Source organism: Paroedura picta, chromosome 17, assembly GCF_049243985.1.
Source record: "Paroedura picta isolate Pp20150507F chromosome 17, Ppicta_v3.0, whole genome shotgun sequence".
In the NCBI taxonomy this organism is placed as follows: Eukaryota; Metazoa; Chordata; class Lepidosauria; order Squamata; family Gekkonidae; genus Paroedura; species Paroedura picta.
In genome coordinates this window covers 19,499,857-19,514,726 of record NC_135385.1, presented here as the reverse complement: position 1 = coordinate 19,514,726, position 14,870 = coordinate 19,499,857, and the positions used below count along the sequence as shown (strand labels likewise).

Sequence of the window (14,870 nt, the reverse complement as noted above, 5' to 3'; positions counted from 1 at the left end):
GGGGCATGATTTGGGCTTTATTTTGTTACTCTTTAATTAACCGCAGGCTTAATCGGATCTGTTCGAGAAAAAAGGGACGCGAGAGCCTGCCTCTTAAGTCCTGGGCCGGATCCAAGAGAGAGGCAGCCTGGCTCCGGGAGGCTCCTTTCGAAAATAAAGCATTCAGAGCTCTGGAGGAGAAAAGGAAGAAGGATGTTCTTTCCCAGGGCCTCCTTTTGTGGCGGATTTAAATCGGCAGCCCCCCCTCCCCCTTTTCTTTGCCCAGTGCTTCAATAGGGGTAAAGAAAAGCAATTTGCAGCCATCACATCCAAGAGTGGTGCCAAGGGGGGGAAGGAAAAAAATCTCCTGACCGGAGTGAGTCATACAAATAAGGAGATTTTGCTGAATGGGCTTCCTGTATTGCGCCAGCCAAAAGGAAAGGCAGAAATCTCCACAAAGGACTGCAGCCTTACCCTTGGGTGGCTGTAGATTCGGGTTGTGCTGTTGGGGCCACTAGGCATGTAATCTTTGCAGCCATGAGGACTAGAAACTTATTTTAACAATGTGAATACTGGAAATTCTCATAAGATAGTAGATTCAGGGGGGTCTCGGGCCTGGCCTGAAGCAACAGAAAATTGAGTACATTCGGGTTGTGCTGTTGGGGCCACTAGGCATGTAATCCTTGCAGCCTTGAGGACTAGAAACTTATTTTAACAATGTGAATACTAGAATTTCTAATAAGATATTAGATTCAGGGGGGTTGCCAGGCTGGTCTTAAGCAACAGAACAGAAAGTGAGTACATTCAGATTACACTGCTGGGGCCATGAGGTATACCATCACTGCAGCCATGAGGACTAGAAACTTATGTTAACAATGTGAAGACTGGTAATTCTTATTAGATAGTAGATTCAGGGGGGTCGCCGGGCTGGCCTGAAGCAACAGAACAAAACCCGAGTCCAGTGGCACCCTTAAGACCAACAAATCATTCTTTAAATCCAACAAATTTAATCCTAAGAATGAGATTTTGTGTGCATGCACAGGAAAGTTTATACCCAGAATTAAACTCGTTGGCCTTAAAGATGTTCAAACTTTCTTGTATCCATGGCACCATTTATTGTCAGCTTTCTCCCCATTTAGTTGCTCACCTTTTTGTAACTAAAAGAGGAAAGGGCGGAAGCAAAGGAACCGAGAACGAACAGAGAAAGAGAAAAGCAGACTGGAAGAGAAAAACGTCGCAAAGAAGAGACAGAAGGTTGCGAAACTTAGAAAGGCCGGTCGGCACAAGACGGTGGCTCGGAAGGGGCCTCCTCACCATGGCAAAAGAGGCAGGGCTCATGGTTATTGCAGTCCAGCAGGGGCTCATGGTTTCGGTGGTCCACAGACCCCTGGAGAGCCAGGGCTCATGGTTATTGCAGCCCATGGACCTCTGGAGAGCCACAGTCTGGCCACCCAACGCACAGCCTTCCCTTCCGACCTCTTGGAGGCTAAGAAAGGGACGCCAGACGCTCCCGTCTCCAGTCTGATAGCTCTGCAGGAAGCGTTGACGTCTGCAGGAGCACAGTTTGCCAGACAGGGCTTTTATTAAAGCCACGAAGGTGGGAATTCCCTCCCCTATGCCTGTCTCGATGCTCAGAGGCGTCCAAACTGCATTGCACATTTGGCCTGGGGGTGGCGAGGAGGAGGCAGAGGCAAAGGGGGCGATTCTTCAAGGGGAGCCATCCACGCGGCCCCCGAGCCAAAGGCGGAGAGGCGCTTCCGGAGCGGCCGGTGACTCATCCTGCGGGGAGCAGAGAGCCACCCAGCGGCACCTGACCCGGCTTCGGGAACTGGCACAGGATGATGGATGGGGACAGCAGGGGGACGGGCTGACACTCCCACGCACGGTGTCGGGCGACCGGCCGGGAAGAGGCTGCCATGAGGCTCGGGAGCCCTCTGGTGGCTGCGAAGCCCTATGCAAAGCCCTTTAATTTTCCCACGGCCAAGCAAGGTTTAGGGCAGGGGTAGTCGAACTGCGGCCCTTCAGATGTCCACGGACTACAGCATTTGCTGGCAGGGGCTCATGGGAATTGTAGTCCATGGACATCTGGAGGGCTGCAGTGTGACTGTCCCTGGTTTAGGGAGTTGCAGTCGGCCTGCCAGAGCCAGCCCAGCCTTCCTGGAGGTTTTTGAACCACTGAGGAACCCCTAAGACAGTCTTCAGGCTTTGAGACACCCCAGAAGTGGCGCGATTGTGCAGAATGCGGTTGGGAAGCAGAGCTGTGGACACAAGCTGGACTCTTCTGCTGGGCCAACGTCTCTTCTTTGTATCTTCCGGGCAATTTCTGAAAGTCGGTCGTTCCCATTAAGCAGAGAGGATTTTCTGCTCAGGCCTGTTTTTCTCCCCGCGCCTTGCTGCCAGGCCCGGAAAAGCTTCCTGACGGAATGCAAGGGACCACTTGTTGTGTGCATCCCCGGCTCCGTCTCTTCCTCAGATCTCCTGAGGGAGCGCTGCAGGGTCCTCGGCACCCAGCTCACCCGTCAAAAGGCGAGGGAGGCCTTTCCTTTGGACTTTCTTCCCTGCTAATGAATCAAAGCTGGAGGATGCTCTGAAAATAGCAACCCAAATGTCACCTTCGTCTTCCCCAACCAAAGGAGCCTTGAACGGGGACAAGTTGCTAGGTGACACTTCCTTGGCTATTTTGGGCTCCGTGGCCGCCCTCCTTTGTCGTTCGGATGCCTCAAAGCACTCCGGGAATCTTCCGGGCAGCCAAGGGGGAGAAGGGAGTGTTGGGGCAACGATTCAGCGCTGCATTTTTCCAGATTGCTGAAGAAGAGAAGCGAACGGAGGGGCGGCTGGACAGGGAGTGAGAGGCCACCGGTTCCCCTGGGTCAGTCGTTTCCGAAGGCGGGAGAGCGCGAATGGGCGTCCAGCCGCAGGATTTCGGGGGTCCTTGGGAGCTAGTGGACTCGAATTGAGAACTAGGGTTGCCGAGGACTGAGCTTGAGGCAGGATCGGGACTTCCAGAGGAATTGACCAATGGACGGCTAGATCCCCTTGGAGGGATCCAGTTTAAACTGAAACTGACCAATAGCGCGCAGCGGCAGGAAGGTGCACGGCGCGTTCCAAACTCAGAGAAGGTGGAAGAGAAGGCCGCATCTCTTCCTACAGGGAAACCCCAATCCAGCAGTGGTCAAAAGGTCGACAAAAAGGCAACCCACGAGTAACTCGAAAGGTGTATAGAAAAGGGCTGTTTTAATCATGTTTCCCCACAGGGATTCATGCTGGATCCTGGTCATTTAGCCATTTTTCGTCAGTAACCTCCTCTACCGGAAGCCTGTTTGGTGTCGTGGTTAAGAGCAGTAGGCTCTAATATGGAGAACCTGGTTTGATTCTCCACTCCTTGAGATGCAGCCCGCTGGGCGACCTTGCATCGGTCACAGCTCTTTTAGAGCTGTTCTTTCACAGTTCTCCTAGAGCTCTCTCAGACCCACCTACCTCACAGGGTGTCTGTTGTGGGGAGAGCAAGGGAAAAGGACTGTCAGCCATTCTGAGACGGCGGAAGCCTGCTGGGTGGCCTTGGGCCAGTCATAGTTCTTTTAGAGATGTTCTCACAGCAGTTCTCTTAAAGCAGAGAGCTTTAAGACCCGCCTCCTTCACAGGGTGTCTGTTGTGGGGAGAGGAAGGGAAGAGGACTGGAAGCCACTTTGAGACAGCTGAAGCCTGGTAGGTGGCCTTGGGCCACGCACAGTTCTCTTAGAGCTGTTCTCTCACAGCAGTTCTCTTAAAGCTCTCAGACCCACCTACCTCACAGGGTGTCTGTTGTGGGGAACCCTGCTGAGTGACCTTGGGCCAGTCCCAGTTTTTTCAGAGCTCTCTCAGCCCCACCTACCACGCAGGGAGTCACTCATGGGGAGAGGAAGGGAAGGCAATTGTAAGCCGCTTTGAAGGTGGCCTTGCTAGCTCCCAATTAATTCCCTAATTGCAGTTTCCTTAATTCCTGGCCGTGCCCCTTCATCGGAAACCGCATGCCCTGAAGACAAGCCCATCAGCTCCGAAGGCCCTTCCCGAGGAAGCAAACGCCGAGGTTATTTATTTAACTTATTCAGAACGCTTCCCTGCCCTTCCGTCACTTGGAAAAACTCCCTGGCCTTCAGGGAAACAGCCCAGGCGGCCGCTGTTAAAAGAGATTAAAATGGAAGCGCTTTGAAAATGCGGCGTCGGTATTCTCGGGGGTCCGAAACGGCCAGCCGTACACCGTGGGAGCAGATCTGCCCGGGATAATGACGATTCCTTTATTGGCAGAAGACCAGAGAGAGGCAGATGCAACCGGACAAAGTGAAATAAAAACTACCTTGGATCTCCCTCGATATTCAGCCCATAAAAACTCAGCCACACACAGAGTGGTCTCAGCAGGACGGCCGTTTAGCTGAAATCCGAGCGGTGCTTCTTCATTTGCCAATTCCCTAAAGAAAAACTGGGAAGGGGAAAGTTCACTGCAAGGGGGCCGCGTGAAGCTGGCCGTCCAAAATAATACGCTGGGTCGAATCCACGGAGCTTGCAGGGCATGGCCTGGATCTTTCCTTCCTAGGGGCATCCTGGACTCTCCCCACCAGGCCTTCCTTGACAGCATGAAGACTCTAACAAGGTTATAGATTTTCACTTGGCGTTTATACGACGGCTCTTAGAAGGCTGCTTTCTGAGCTGGCAAACGCAGGAGATCTTGAATGAGGTCTGGAACGGGATAAACGGGGAACAGCAGACAGGCTTCCCTCAAGAGAGAGCCGGCCTCTGCTAGCTGTTGCCCGAGGACGGAGGGAGCGAGGAAAAGGGTCCCAAAGGAATCTCTCGCCTGCCAGAGGTTCAGGGGGAGGAACACAGTGGCCATAGAAAGGCTGGCTGGGCTGCAGCCTCAGCTGCAGGTTAAGAAGAGGGCGAGACGGTGGCTTGTCCCCAATCCCCGCCAGAAAGGCAGCCACTTCACTGCCTGCTACTCACAGACTGCGGAGTCGAAACTGTTCCCAGGAAGAATTGCTTGAGCCCCTCTGCTTACGTCACGCGGATATTGTCCAACCAATCCCCCCCCCCTTTTCCTTCACTCTTTGTGTCTCTGGGCGAATCCTGCAGGAGAATGGTGACTGGGCAAGGGATGCCAACCTCCTGGTGGGGCCTGGGGATCCCCTGGAGTCACAGCTGCTCCCCAGACTAAAATGCTCTGTTCCCCTTGGAAAAATGGCTGCTCTGGAGGGGGGATTTTGGGCCCCACTGAGGCTCCATCCCTAAATCTCCAGGTGTTTCCTAACCTGGTTCCAGCCCCCCTAGCCCCCCATCCCACCCCTGGGCTCAAGACTGTGCCACTCAGTTTGGGAATTCAAACCTTGCCGTGCCCATCGCCTAGGCAAAATCTGAACTGGAGACACGGCCGTACCTTCAGTCCCCCAGTCAAACAGTGGCAGGCCTTCACGAGCCCTCTTTCTGCCACGGAAAAGTTCAGAAGCATGGCTGCTACCGTGTCTTGCGGGTGACCTGGGTAAAGAGCAACCGGCTCTCCAAAGAAAAGGACAGGGCGCGTTTGATTTGAGGTTCAGTCTGGGAACTGAAATGTCAGACACCCGCTGAAGTCAGCGGCCTCCGGCTTCAAATAGATCTGCTGCCGGCCTTGAACTTCACTCCCTGGGAAATTTTCTGCGACCGCTGCTGCTACCGTCACTTTTCCACTTCCCGCAGGTTGCATGTAAAAATAATAGCCGGGAGAACAGGTGACCCGCTTCAAGCCTCTTGGCCTCATCAGGCCCCAGCCCAGCACAGAGCCACGGTCCTCGCTGGGAACGGCCGTGCTCTAATCAGGCTTTCTGTCACTGCCCCGCGGCGGAGCAGATGCTGCAGGGCTGCAAAAGGCTTTGTGACTGCAAGGGAGCCAAAAAGGAAATCAAGCGACGTGAATCACACCTCTACAAAGCGTGACCTTTCTTTAGTCCCTTTTTAAAAGAAAAACTGGAATAACATTAATTATTTTTTAAGCTTGGACAAGCGTTCAAGCGTGAGCCGGAAATTTGGACAGGGCGCTGAATCGCAGCAGCCGTTCCTTTGATGGGCGTCACCTCGGTTAGGGTCGCCCGGATGCTGTCAGCTAGGCCGTGGGCTTTCTCTGGAGTAGGGCTAGTCTGCTGGAACAGCCAGCCAGTGTGGGTGGGGGAGAAACCTTAAGAGCCAGGATTTAGATTCAGTCCTGGGGTAGCTTTAAGCCTCAAGGACTCCAGCCATGACACTGTGCTTACAGCCAGAGCTCGACCGATTCCTGAGCCAGAGATTTCATTTTTACACTCCCTCCTTGGCTTCGAGGGTGCGTTTGGAGCACGCGGATGTTGACGCATCAAGGGCAGTTTACCCAGTTCTTGGGAGCCTAGGTCTGGTTCTTCTTCTTCAGAAGAGTTGCTTTTTATACCCCGCTTTTCAATGCCCGAAGGAGTCTCAAAGCGGCTTACAATCGCCTTCCCTTTCCTCTCCCCACAAGAGACACCCTGTGAGGTGGGTGAGGCTGAGAGAGCCCTGAGATTCCTGCTCAGTCAGAACAGCTTTATCAGTGCTGTGACTAGCCCAAGGTCACCCAGCTGGCTGCATGTGGAAGAGGAGCGGGGAATCAAACCCGGCTCGCCAGATTAGAAGCCGCCGTTCTTAACCACTATGCCACACCCTTCAATGGGAGGAGGGTGTGCGGGTGCTTTAGAGCCAGTTTGAGAGGCTCTGGAAGAGGCAGGAGGACAGCAAAAGAGCTGGGCGAGGTATAATTTTATTTGGTGGACGTACAGGAAAGGTATCCTTCGGCGTAACAGAAAGCCGTTCGTTCACAGGGGAGCGTGAAGGCGCAAGCTTGGCTCGCAGCCAGAGTCCGTCACTGGGGGTGCCCACGGGTCAGGGATCGAGGCCGTCGCAGAGGCCCTCCTCGCTGACAAGGGCCGGGAAGCGCTGGCCCCCCTCGCACAACAGCGTGTAGATGGCACGGTACAAGGAAGCTCGGGAGTCTTGTGGAGCAGATCCCGGTTCCAGAAGGGGGAGGAGCTCCTCTTCCAGGGCCTGGACAGAAAGAAAGCAGAGGTGACGAAGTGCTAGAGAAGGAGAAGGCCCCTGCGGCTGAAGAAGCAGCCGTGGGAAGCCATGGACTAAAACAGAGTCAGAGGCCAAGCCCTGGCTGGGATGCAGTAGCCAACCACCCCCCCCCCTTGTCCGATCTTGGAAGCTAAGCAGGGTCAGCCCTGGTTAGTAATTGGAGGAGAGACTCCTGAAGAAGGCCAGGGCCTCTACACAGCGGCCCAAGTCCCCCAGACGCCCACCAGCCCCAATGGGCCAGCCGTGCTGCTCTGGACCAGGGCTGTGTTTGTGTGGGTGTGTCTGTGATCGGCCAAATGGGACCCTTCGAGAAGGAAAAGGAAATATCTGAGCAAATATTTGTAGCTGGTCTTCTGTGGGGTGGAGACCTGCCAAGGGGCAAACTCCCCGCTGCCCACCCGCCCCCCTTGCTGGGTTTACCTGCTGCATGGCGATCTGCTGGCTCAGGAAGGCCACCTGCAGCCTCAGGGCTTCCATCTGCTGCAGCTCCTCCAGGCTGGAGTAACAGAGCGGGGGCAGGGGCCCCACCTTCTCTGCCCCACACTGTCTGGGCCGTGGGAGAAAGGGGCTCTCCATGGGAGAGGCGTGCCCTTCACGGCGAGTGGCATCCGCTGGGAGAAACCGCACATGGGACTCCACGGCTGCCGAGAGGACAGAAGCACAATCCTTAGGCAAGCGCAGGAGATTAAAAACGGGTGGGAACTCAAGGAAATGTCAAAAAAACAGCAAATGCACACGCTCTGAACTAGGTAGAAGGAAAGCTGGCTTTTATACCTCGCAGGACTGAGTCTCACAGTGGCTTGCAATTTCCCTCTCCTCGTGACAAACATTCTGCAAGGTGAATGGGGCTGAGGAAGCTCTGACAGAACTGCTCTGGGAGAACAGCTCTAACAGAACCGTGACTGGCCCAAGTTCGCCCAGATGCTGGTGGCATGTGGAGGAGTGCGGAATCAAACTTAGTTCTCTAGATTAGAGGCAGCCATTCTTAACCGCTATGTCGCACTGGCATCTTGAGTTCCTTCAGGAGAAAAATCACTTAAAATAAAAGTATTGGGAGCAGAGACTGAAGCAGCTTCCCTGCAAAAAAAAACTTTAAATAATGTGCTTACTCCAGTTCTCATTCCAAGACACCTCAACCAAGTTCCACAAGCTCAACCTCCCCCTGATGTTCGGTGTGTAGTTCTGGGGCTCAAAGTGAATTTAATTTTGAAAGATGCTCCCCTGAAGCAAACAGTTGCACACAACCTGGCCCATCGGCCACAGCTGAAGTTACGCTGATCCGTTTCTCTTTTGCTGGAACCACCAGGCAGCCTGACATGACAAAAATGCTACATTCTAGAACAGGGGTGGCCAAACTGCGGCTCTGCCCATTCTAGAATTCCTCACCCATCTTGTTCTTCTGAGAGAGAATCCTCGGACACGTCAATGCCGGCTGACCGGGAGTATGGAGTGCTTCTCCCCCGCCCTTCCTGCCCCCCCCCCACGTCGAACAAGTGCAAGCCTCACCTCCCTGCAGCTGGTGCAGCTTGTCCAGGCACTCGGAGATCGCAGGCTGGATTCCCTCCAAAGCCAGAAGACTTTCATACTCCCGCTCCCAATTCGGGTTCTCCCCCAGAGAGGCTACGAGAGAAGCAGCAAAGGAAGAACTGAGGCCACCCAGAAGCTCCCACGGAGCTCCCACGCTTCCTCCAAAAGCCTCCATGTGTGTTCTACCAACCGTGTCCTTCCCATCCACATCCCCCATTCCTGCATGAGGAGGTGCCACGTACCAAGCCAAGCCAATGGCCCTCATGGCCCAAGTTTTGTGAGAATCACAAGTCTAGCCTCCCCCAGCTCTTAGGCTTGAAGAACCACACACACACACACAAAAAGGATTGTGTCGTGTGTGCCCAAGAATGCTCCAAAAGCTACTGCGCATTACTTCGATAAGTATGTGCCTGAACATGGAATGCACAAGTGTTTGGATGTGCAGCGATGCAGGATGATCAGAAAGATGGACCTGACTGTAAAGTCCACGTCCAGTGTACATTCAGGGTTTGCTGGCACAGGATGCGCAGAGAGGCCCTGGATCACAAACCCACGCAGGCCTCCCGTCCTGGATTGTGAAAGCAGCAGCTACGTTCACCAACTAAGCAAAAGGAGGATTCCGGCGGGTGGCCATGTTGCCCTGAAGGAGCAGAACAAAATCTGAATCCAGTGTAATCTTTAAGGCCAAGAAGGTTTGATTCAAAGTGTAAGCTTCTGTGGGCAGCTTTAAAAGGACCACTGGTCTCAAATTTTGTTCCGTGCCAAAAGAAGCCGGTGAAGGGGGCATCCTTTCCACCTACCCACAATGCACTTCTCACCTGGCGCCTCGCTTTCCACGCCCTGGCGCAGGAGGGAGTAGACGCCGCGCAGAGAGATCAGTTCCTTTTCCACTCCGACCAGGCTGAAGGGAGGAGAAGGCGAACAGAACTGGCCGTGAGCTTAAGGAAAAAGACGGCTGGCGGGGACTGAGAAACGAGGTCGCTTGCAGGGTGCCGGCCCTCTCCATTTGCTGACTCTGAGCCGTGCTCAACGCCTCCATTTCCGCAAGCGGTGCGTCCTTTGCGGAGGCCACGTAAAGGGCAGCCTCTCCATCTGAGTGGGCTGAATTCAGCTGGGCTTCAAAGTTTCACACCTCAGCCAGTTGGCCTGTTGCAAGTTCAAATGTGAATAGCTTGGCCTTAGATGCAGCTGCCAACACAATGCAAGGAAGTTAAGCTATGGCTAACCATTTCTGGGCAGCCATCTTGTCCCTGCACCAACAGGCAGTGTCGGGATTCCCAATGTGTCCCACAGGCTCATAACCATTGGGGACCTCTGGCATATGCCCCAAAAGAGGTTTCAGTTTCTAGGGGCCTTAATTTGAATTTGTGGGAGTCTTTTCACAGTCGTGTTACAGGCTGCATTGCCCTATTACTCCTCCTGGGGAGAAAAGAACCCACGATTCTCCAAGAGAGATTATTCACAAAATAATAGAAACAGAACCACTCTGGAAGCTCTATCCACATGCCCAGTTCTATGTAACTGAACGGGGGTTTTCTTTCATTTTCTCACACCTCCAGTTGTGTTTCTCTTTGTCCTAAAGGATACAGTGGCTTGCAGCTTCTCCACAAACCGATCCCGTTCAGCGGCGGCCTCCGGGCTCGTCTGGCAAAGGCGGCCCTCTTCCCACAGCCTGAGCATGGAAGAGAAAAAGGTCAGGGGGGAGGGAAGCGCCCTCGCACCGAGCGCAGATTTCTTGGCGGCGCAGAAAAAATGGGAAAAGGTTCAGAAGAAGGCAATGGCGATCAGGGCTTGGGAGGACAGGCCCTTACTGATTTCATTTACACTTTGATGAGTGATCGTTGGGCAACCTTGTCCTACCTCACAGGGTTGTTTGGAGGGTAAAATGCACTGGAGAACGACATAAGTCGCTTTCAATACCCAGTGGGGAGACAAGAAGGTATAATTAAAATAATAAATTTTCCTCTAGGCTGTTCCAAGCTATCTTTTGCCTTCCCCTGGGCATCTAGCAGGGGCATTGAGGGAGAGGGGGTAGCTGTGAATTTCCTGCACTGGGAAGGGGGTTGGACTAGATGACCCTTCGGTAACCCCCAGCTCAACATTTCTAAGCAGTGCTCAGGATATGCCTGCCAATTGCTCCCCCACCAAGTTTAGATGCCAGGTGTCAACCCAGGAATGCAAATCATGTTTCCAGGTGTGCAAGGCAGCTGTCCAGGCCATTGCTGCATGCACACGAAAGCTTATAACCATAACAAAACTTTGTTGGTTCTGAAGGTGCCTCTGGACTCAAGCTTTTAGGGCAGAATCCCTCTGTAAATAACCACTAGAGATTTCTTCCTCCACCCTTTTCCCATCCACTAGGAAGAAGGCTGGACTCAGCCGCTCTCGTAAGCTTACCTGGCGAGTTTGGAAGAGGCTTTTCTGTACGGAAGGGGTAGTTTCAACAAACACCTGCAGGAAAGGGTTAATGGCTTGTGTTAATGGGCAGCCTGCACAGAGAGACAGGCGTTTGGAAAGAGGTTTTCCACACTTAGCCTGAATTTGAAAATCCTTCTTGCTAGGCAGGCATGATCACGTCCAATCCCTCAATCCCCCCTCCCCCACCCACGCACTGAATTAGAACAAAGGGAACGCCACATGAATGGCTGGCATTCTAAGCTCCAAAAGGCATCAGTTCTTTGGGGCCCGAGGGAACAAAAAGTCCGTTTCCATTTCCACTGGAGATGTGGAGGCCAGAACCGGGGACCTTCTGCCTGCCGCTGAGCCAGAAGACTCCTGCGCGCACACCCCAGACTGGCCACCAGAATGTAGCTCTAGAAGAAGAGTTTGTTTTTATACTCTGCTTTGGACTACCAGAAGGAGTCTCAAAGCGGCTGACAGTCGCCTTCCCTTTCCTCTCCCCACAACAGACACCCTGTGAGGTGGGTGGGGCTGAGAGCGCTCTGACAGGTTAGCGCTGTGAGAACAGCCCTATCAGGACTGTGACCTGCCCAAGGCCCCCCAGCTGGCGGCATGTGGGGGAGCCGGGAACCAAACCTGGCTCTCCAGATTAGAGAAGGCTGCTCCTTAACTACTACCCCATGTTGGCTTCAGTTTGACAGCCAGAACACACAAATCGTCACTTTGCTCTGCAGGTAGGCTTCAAAGTGGCTTCCAATATGCTTCCGTTTTATTACCACAAGACAAGAAGCCTGCCAATTGGGTCCAGCCGAGGCTGTATGACTGGCCCACAGTTACCCTAACTTCTGTGTCTAGGCAGGAATTCCAACCAGGAGCTCCAGTCCGACCCTAACTACAACCCTTTGGGAGCACGCGGCGGGGCTACGATGGTGACCACGGTGGCCAAATGAGAAGGAACCAGAATTTGCTTCCAGCTTGTGAATGGGAAAATATCGACATTTATCAAATGGGAAAAGGGAGGAAAAAACCCGTGGGAACCTACCCCTTTTCCTGGAGTGTGGACGCCTGGGTGCTTTCTCTCAAAAGGCACTGCTGGGCACCAAGGCCGGGGGGTCCAATGCTTGCAATGTCCCCTCTGCTGGTAGAGGTCCAGAGCGAAGACCCTTGCTCAGCATCCTGGGGGTCATCAGCCTTGCCAGGAGGCATTCTGGGATGTTCTGCCCCAGAGATCTTTCTGCATTCCACTTTGGTTATTTTTGTAGGCACCTTGGCTTTTGCGGAAGCAGCCCCTTGCAGGGCCTTCTTCGTGGCCCCCTTGCAACTCAGCCTGGCTGGCGTTTTCCCCCGTGGCCTTTTCACGCCTGGGTCAGTCCGGTAGGGGGCTTTCAGTGCGTACGCGGAGGGCTTACGGGGAGATGCGGGCTTAGGGCTGACCACGGTCATTCTGATTGCCCGAGAGGCGCTCTCCTTGCCATTCGACCCCTGCTGTCTGACCGCAACGTGGGCCATGGGTTTCTTCTCCGACGCTTCGGTACCATCTTCCGCCTCGCGCGGAGGGACTGGGCTCAGGAATTTCGTTTGGATTTTTAACGCCTTCTCCAGGGCTTTGTTAAGCAGCTCCAGTTCCTTAACCTCCTCCGCTGAGGGCTCCTTTCCTGAAAAGATCATCAGGATCAATATCATCCTAACCTCAAGTTTTTTTTAGGGACTTTATTTTTTTTTTTTGCGGTCAACTCACAGCTGACCCCATAGAGCAGGGGTGGCCACAAACCTGTGGCTCTCCAGATACCCATGGACTACAATGCTGGCAGGGGCTCATGGGAATTGTAGTCTTTGCACAGGGGCTCATGGGAATTGTAGTCTTTGGACAGGGGCGCATGGGAATTGTGGTCCTTGGACATCTGGAATGTCACAGTTTGGCCACTCCTGCTAGAGCTTTCAAGACAAGGGACATTCAGAGATGGTTGGTGTTCCTTGAGGGTTCCCCTTCCAAATATGAACCAGGGCAGACCCTGCTTAGCTTCCAAAATCCAACACAACTGGGATAGCCAGGCCAAGGCAAGGTCACCCTGCTGTCTTTTCAATAATGCACAGATAAAGCTGACGGATTATTTGCGACTAATGCTATACGGCAATGGTATTACATGACGAAGCTTCTCCCTCAAGCTATGCCAAGGTAGGGGCATCCCAGGCTGAAGGCCACTGGTCAAGAATTAAGTTTCCATTTACCTTGCTGGTCACCGGTGCATTCCTGGACAGAGGGGCTATCAGGAGCTCGGGAGTTCCTAGAAGAGAGAAAACAAAACCCAATGTGCATCCGGTAACTTTCAGAGGAATTACGGGGCAGCCTCACCTTGGGCAGGACAATCTGAAAAGCTATACGCCACTGTGTCATAATGGAGAAGGAACTCAAGAAATGGGTGAAATGGGCCACTGGTCCACAGTGTTGTGTACTCAGACTGGCAGAGGCCCTCCAGGGTCCCAGGTGGAGGTCTTTCACATCATGCACTACCTGATCCTTGTAACTAGAGCTGCCAGGGATCAAATCTAGGACCTCCTGTCTGCCTATCAGGTGCTCTGCACTAAGCCACAGCCCCTCCCCGGTGAAATCTGGTGGCGAAAACGCGCATGCGCGGCAACTGTGCGTGCGCACGCGCGGCACCCAGAACATCGGCTGTCCCCTAACCCCTGGAGGCAGTCCCTGACCTCAGAAAGGTTGGGGACCGCTGCTCTGGAGAACTGCAGTTTGACCACCCCTATTTTCACTTTCTTGGGGTGTGTGTATTCACTTCCACCCACGAGCTGCAAACCTTCCAAGCCCTTATTTTTCCTCCTCACAGCTTACCAATTTCCAAGAACTGCACGGCACTGCGCAAGTCCCTGCTGCAGCTGCGCCTGCTTCTCTGCACATTCTTCCAAGGCCTCAGTGAGCAGGGAAACCAACCTGCAAATGGCACAAGGATAATCAGAGCTTCATATTCATCACGCTGCAAGACCCAGCCTCTTGCTCCTGACTCGTCCAATGGATGCTGTTCAGATAGTCCTTTTACGCTGGATTCAACAGTTTCGGGAGGGTTGGCCTGAAAGCCAACTGAACCTGGTGTTGCTACCAAATACAGCATGGTTGCAAAACTACTCTCCTTAACCAAGAAGCAGCCTTATTTCATTTAAGAATCTTCCCCATTACAAACCAATACTGGGCTCAGTTCCACCCAGCCTGCTTCTGCAGCACTCACCTGCGTGCACTGTCAGCGGGCAACATGAGGAACTGCAAAGCAAACCAACCCACCAAAAAACAAAAATCCAGAAAATTACTATTTAATAAAAACTTCTCCAGGGAGCAGCAGCCACTGCAGCCCGCAGAAACTGGGTGGGAACAATCCTCACCAACACTTCCGGTTCAAAACCGAACTGTTTTCCACTCATTCCTCCGTCCTATATAAAGTATAGCGGCCGGGGGGAGGGGGGGGGAGAGAGGCGGACGACCATAGAGACGACAGCGGCCAGAGCGCCTCCAATTTTGCCATAGACCAAACATATTTGCAGGTATGTGTTTTTAACTGATATTTTGAATAGATTGTTGTACGGAGGGAATCATGGCTCTGAGTTTCTAAAGGCCGCAGAAAAAAGCAGCCGCTCCCTCACTCCCCATCTCTATGATCCCCGCTGGCGACCGCCTCTCTAGCACTCGTCCGGGCCGCGCTCTCGAGGTCCTGCCAGGGGTGTTGCAAAACATTCCGCCACGACCCAAATCCTTCCAACCGGAGGGGTCCTCCTCGCCCCAAATCCTCTCTGCAATCAATGTTTTTCTCCCACGTCTCTTTTTGCTAATATTTCCACCCACGGCCGCTTTTTTGTAGTTGGGGAATTTTGCCCTG

General features: G+C 53.4%; 1 protein-coding gene across 3 annotated transcripts in view; it reads right to left on the bottom strand.

Annotated features, from left to right (window-relative positions):
* Nucleotides 1–6,738: 6,738 nt before the first annotated feature.
* TEDC2 (tubulin epsilon and delta complex 2) overlaps nt 6,739–14,870 on the bottom strand; it is a 32,498-nt gene continuing 24,366 nt past the window's right edge. Inside the window, exons 1-10 of one of the 3 annotated variants that reach the window (XM_077316740.1) lie at nt 14,229–14,641; nt 13,838–13,936; nt 13,222–13,277; nt 12,035–12,647; nt 10,990–11,043; nt 10,180–10,264; nt 9,411–9,519; nt 8,572–8,685; nt 7,486–7,706; nt 6,739–7,032 (exon numbers count right to left, since the gene is read on the bottom strand). In XM_077316740.1, the coding sequence (XP_077172855.1) occupies nt 6,871–7,032; nt 7,486–7,706; nt 8,572–8,685; nt 9,411–9,519; nt 10,180–10,264; nt 10,990–11,043; nt 12,035–12,647; nt 13,222–13,277; nt 13,838–13,936; nt 14,229–14,254 (1,539 nt within the window). In that variant the 5' untranslated portion in view covers nt 14,255–14,641 and the 3' untranslated portion in view covers nt 6,739–6,870. Of the gene's footprint in view, nt 7,033–7,485; nt 7,707–8,571; nt 8,686–9,410; nt 9,520–10,179; nt 10,265–10,989; nt 11,044–12,034; nt 12,648–13,221; nt 13,278–13,837; nt 13,937–14,228; nt 14,642–14,870 lie in introns of those variants that run through there. The other 2 variants (XM_077316739.1, XM_077316741.1) reach the window with 2 other exon arrangements.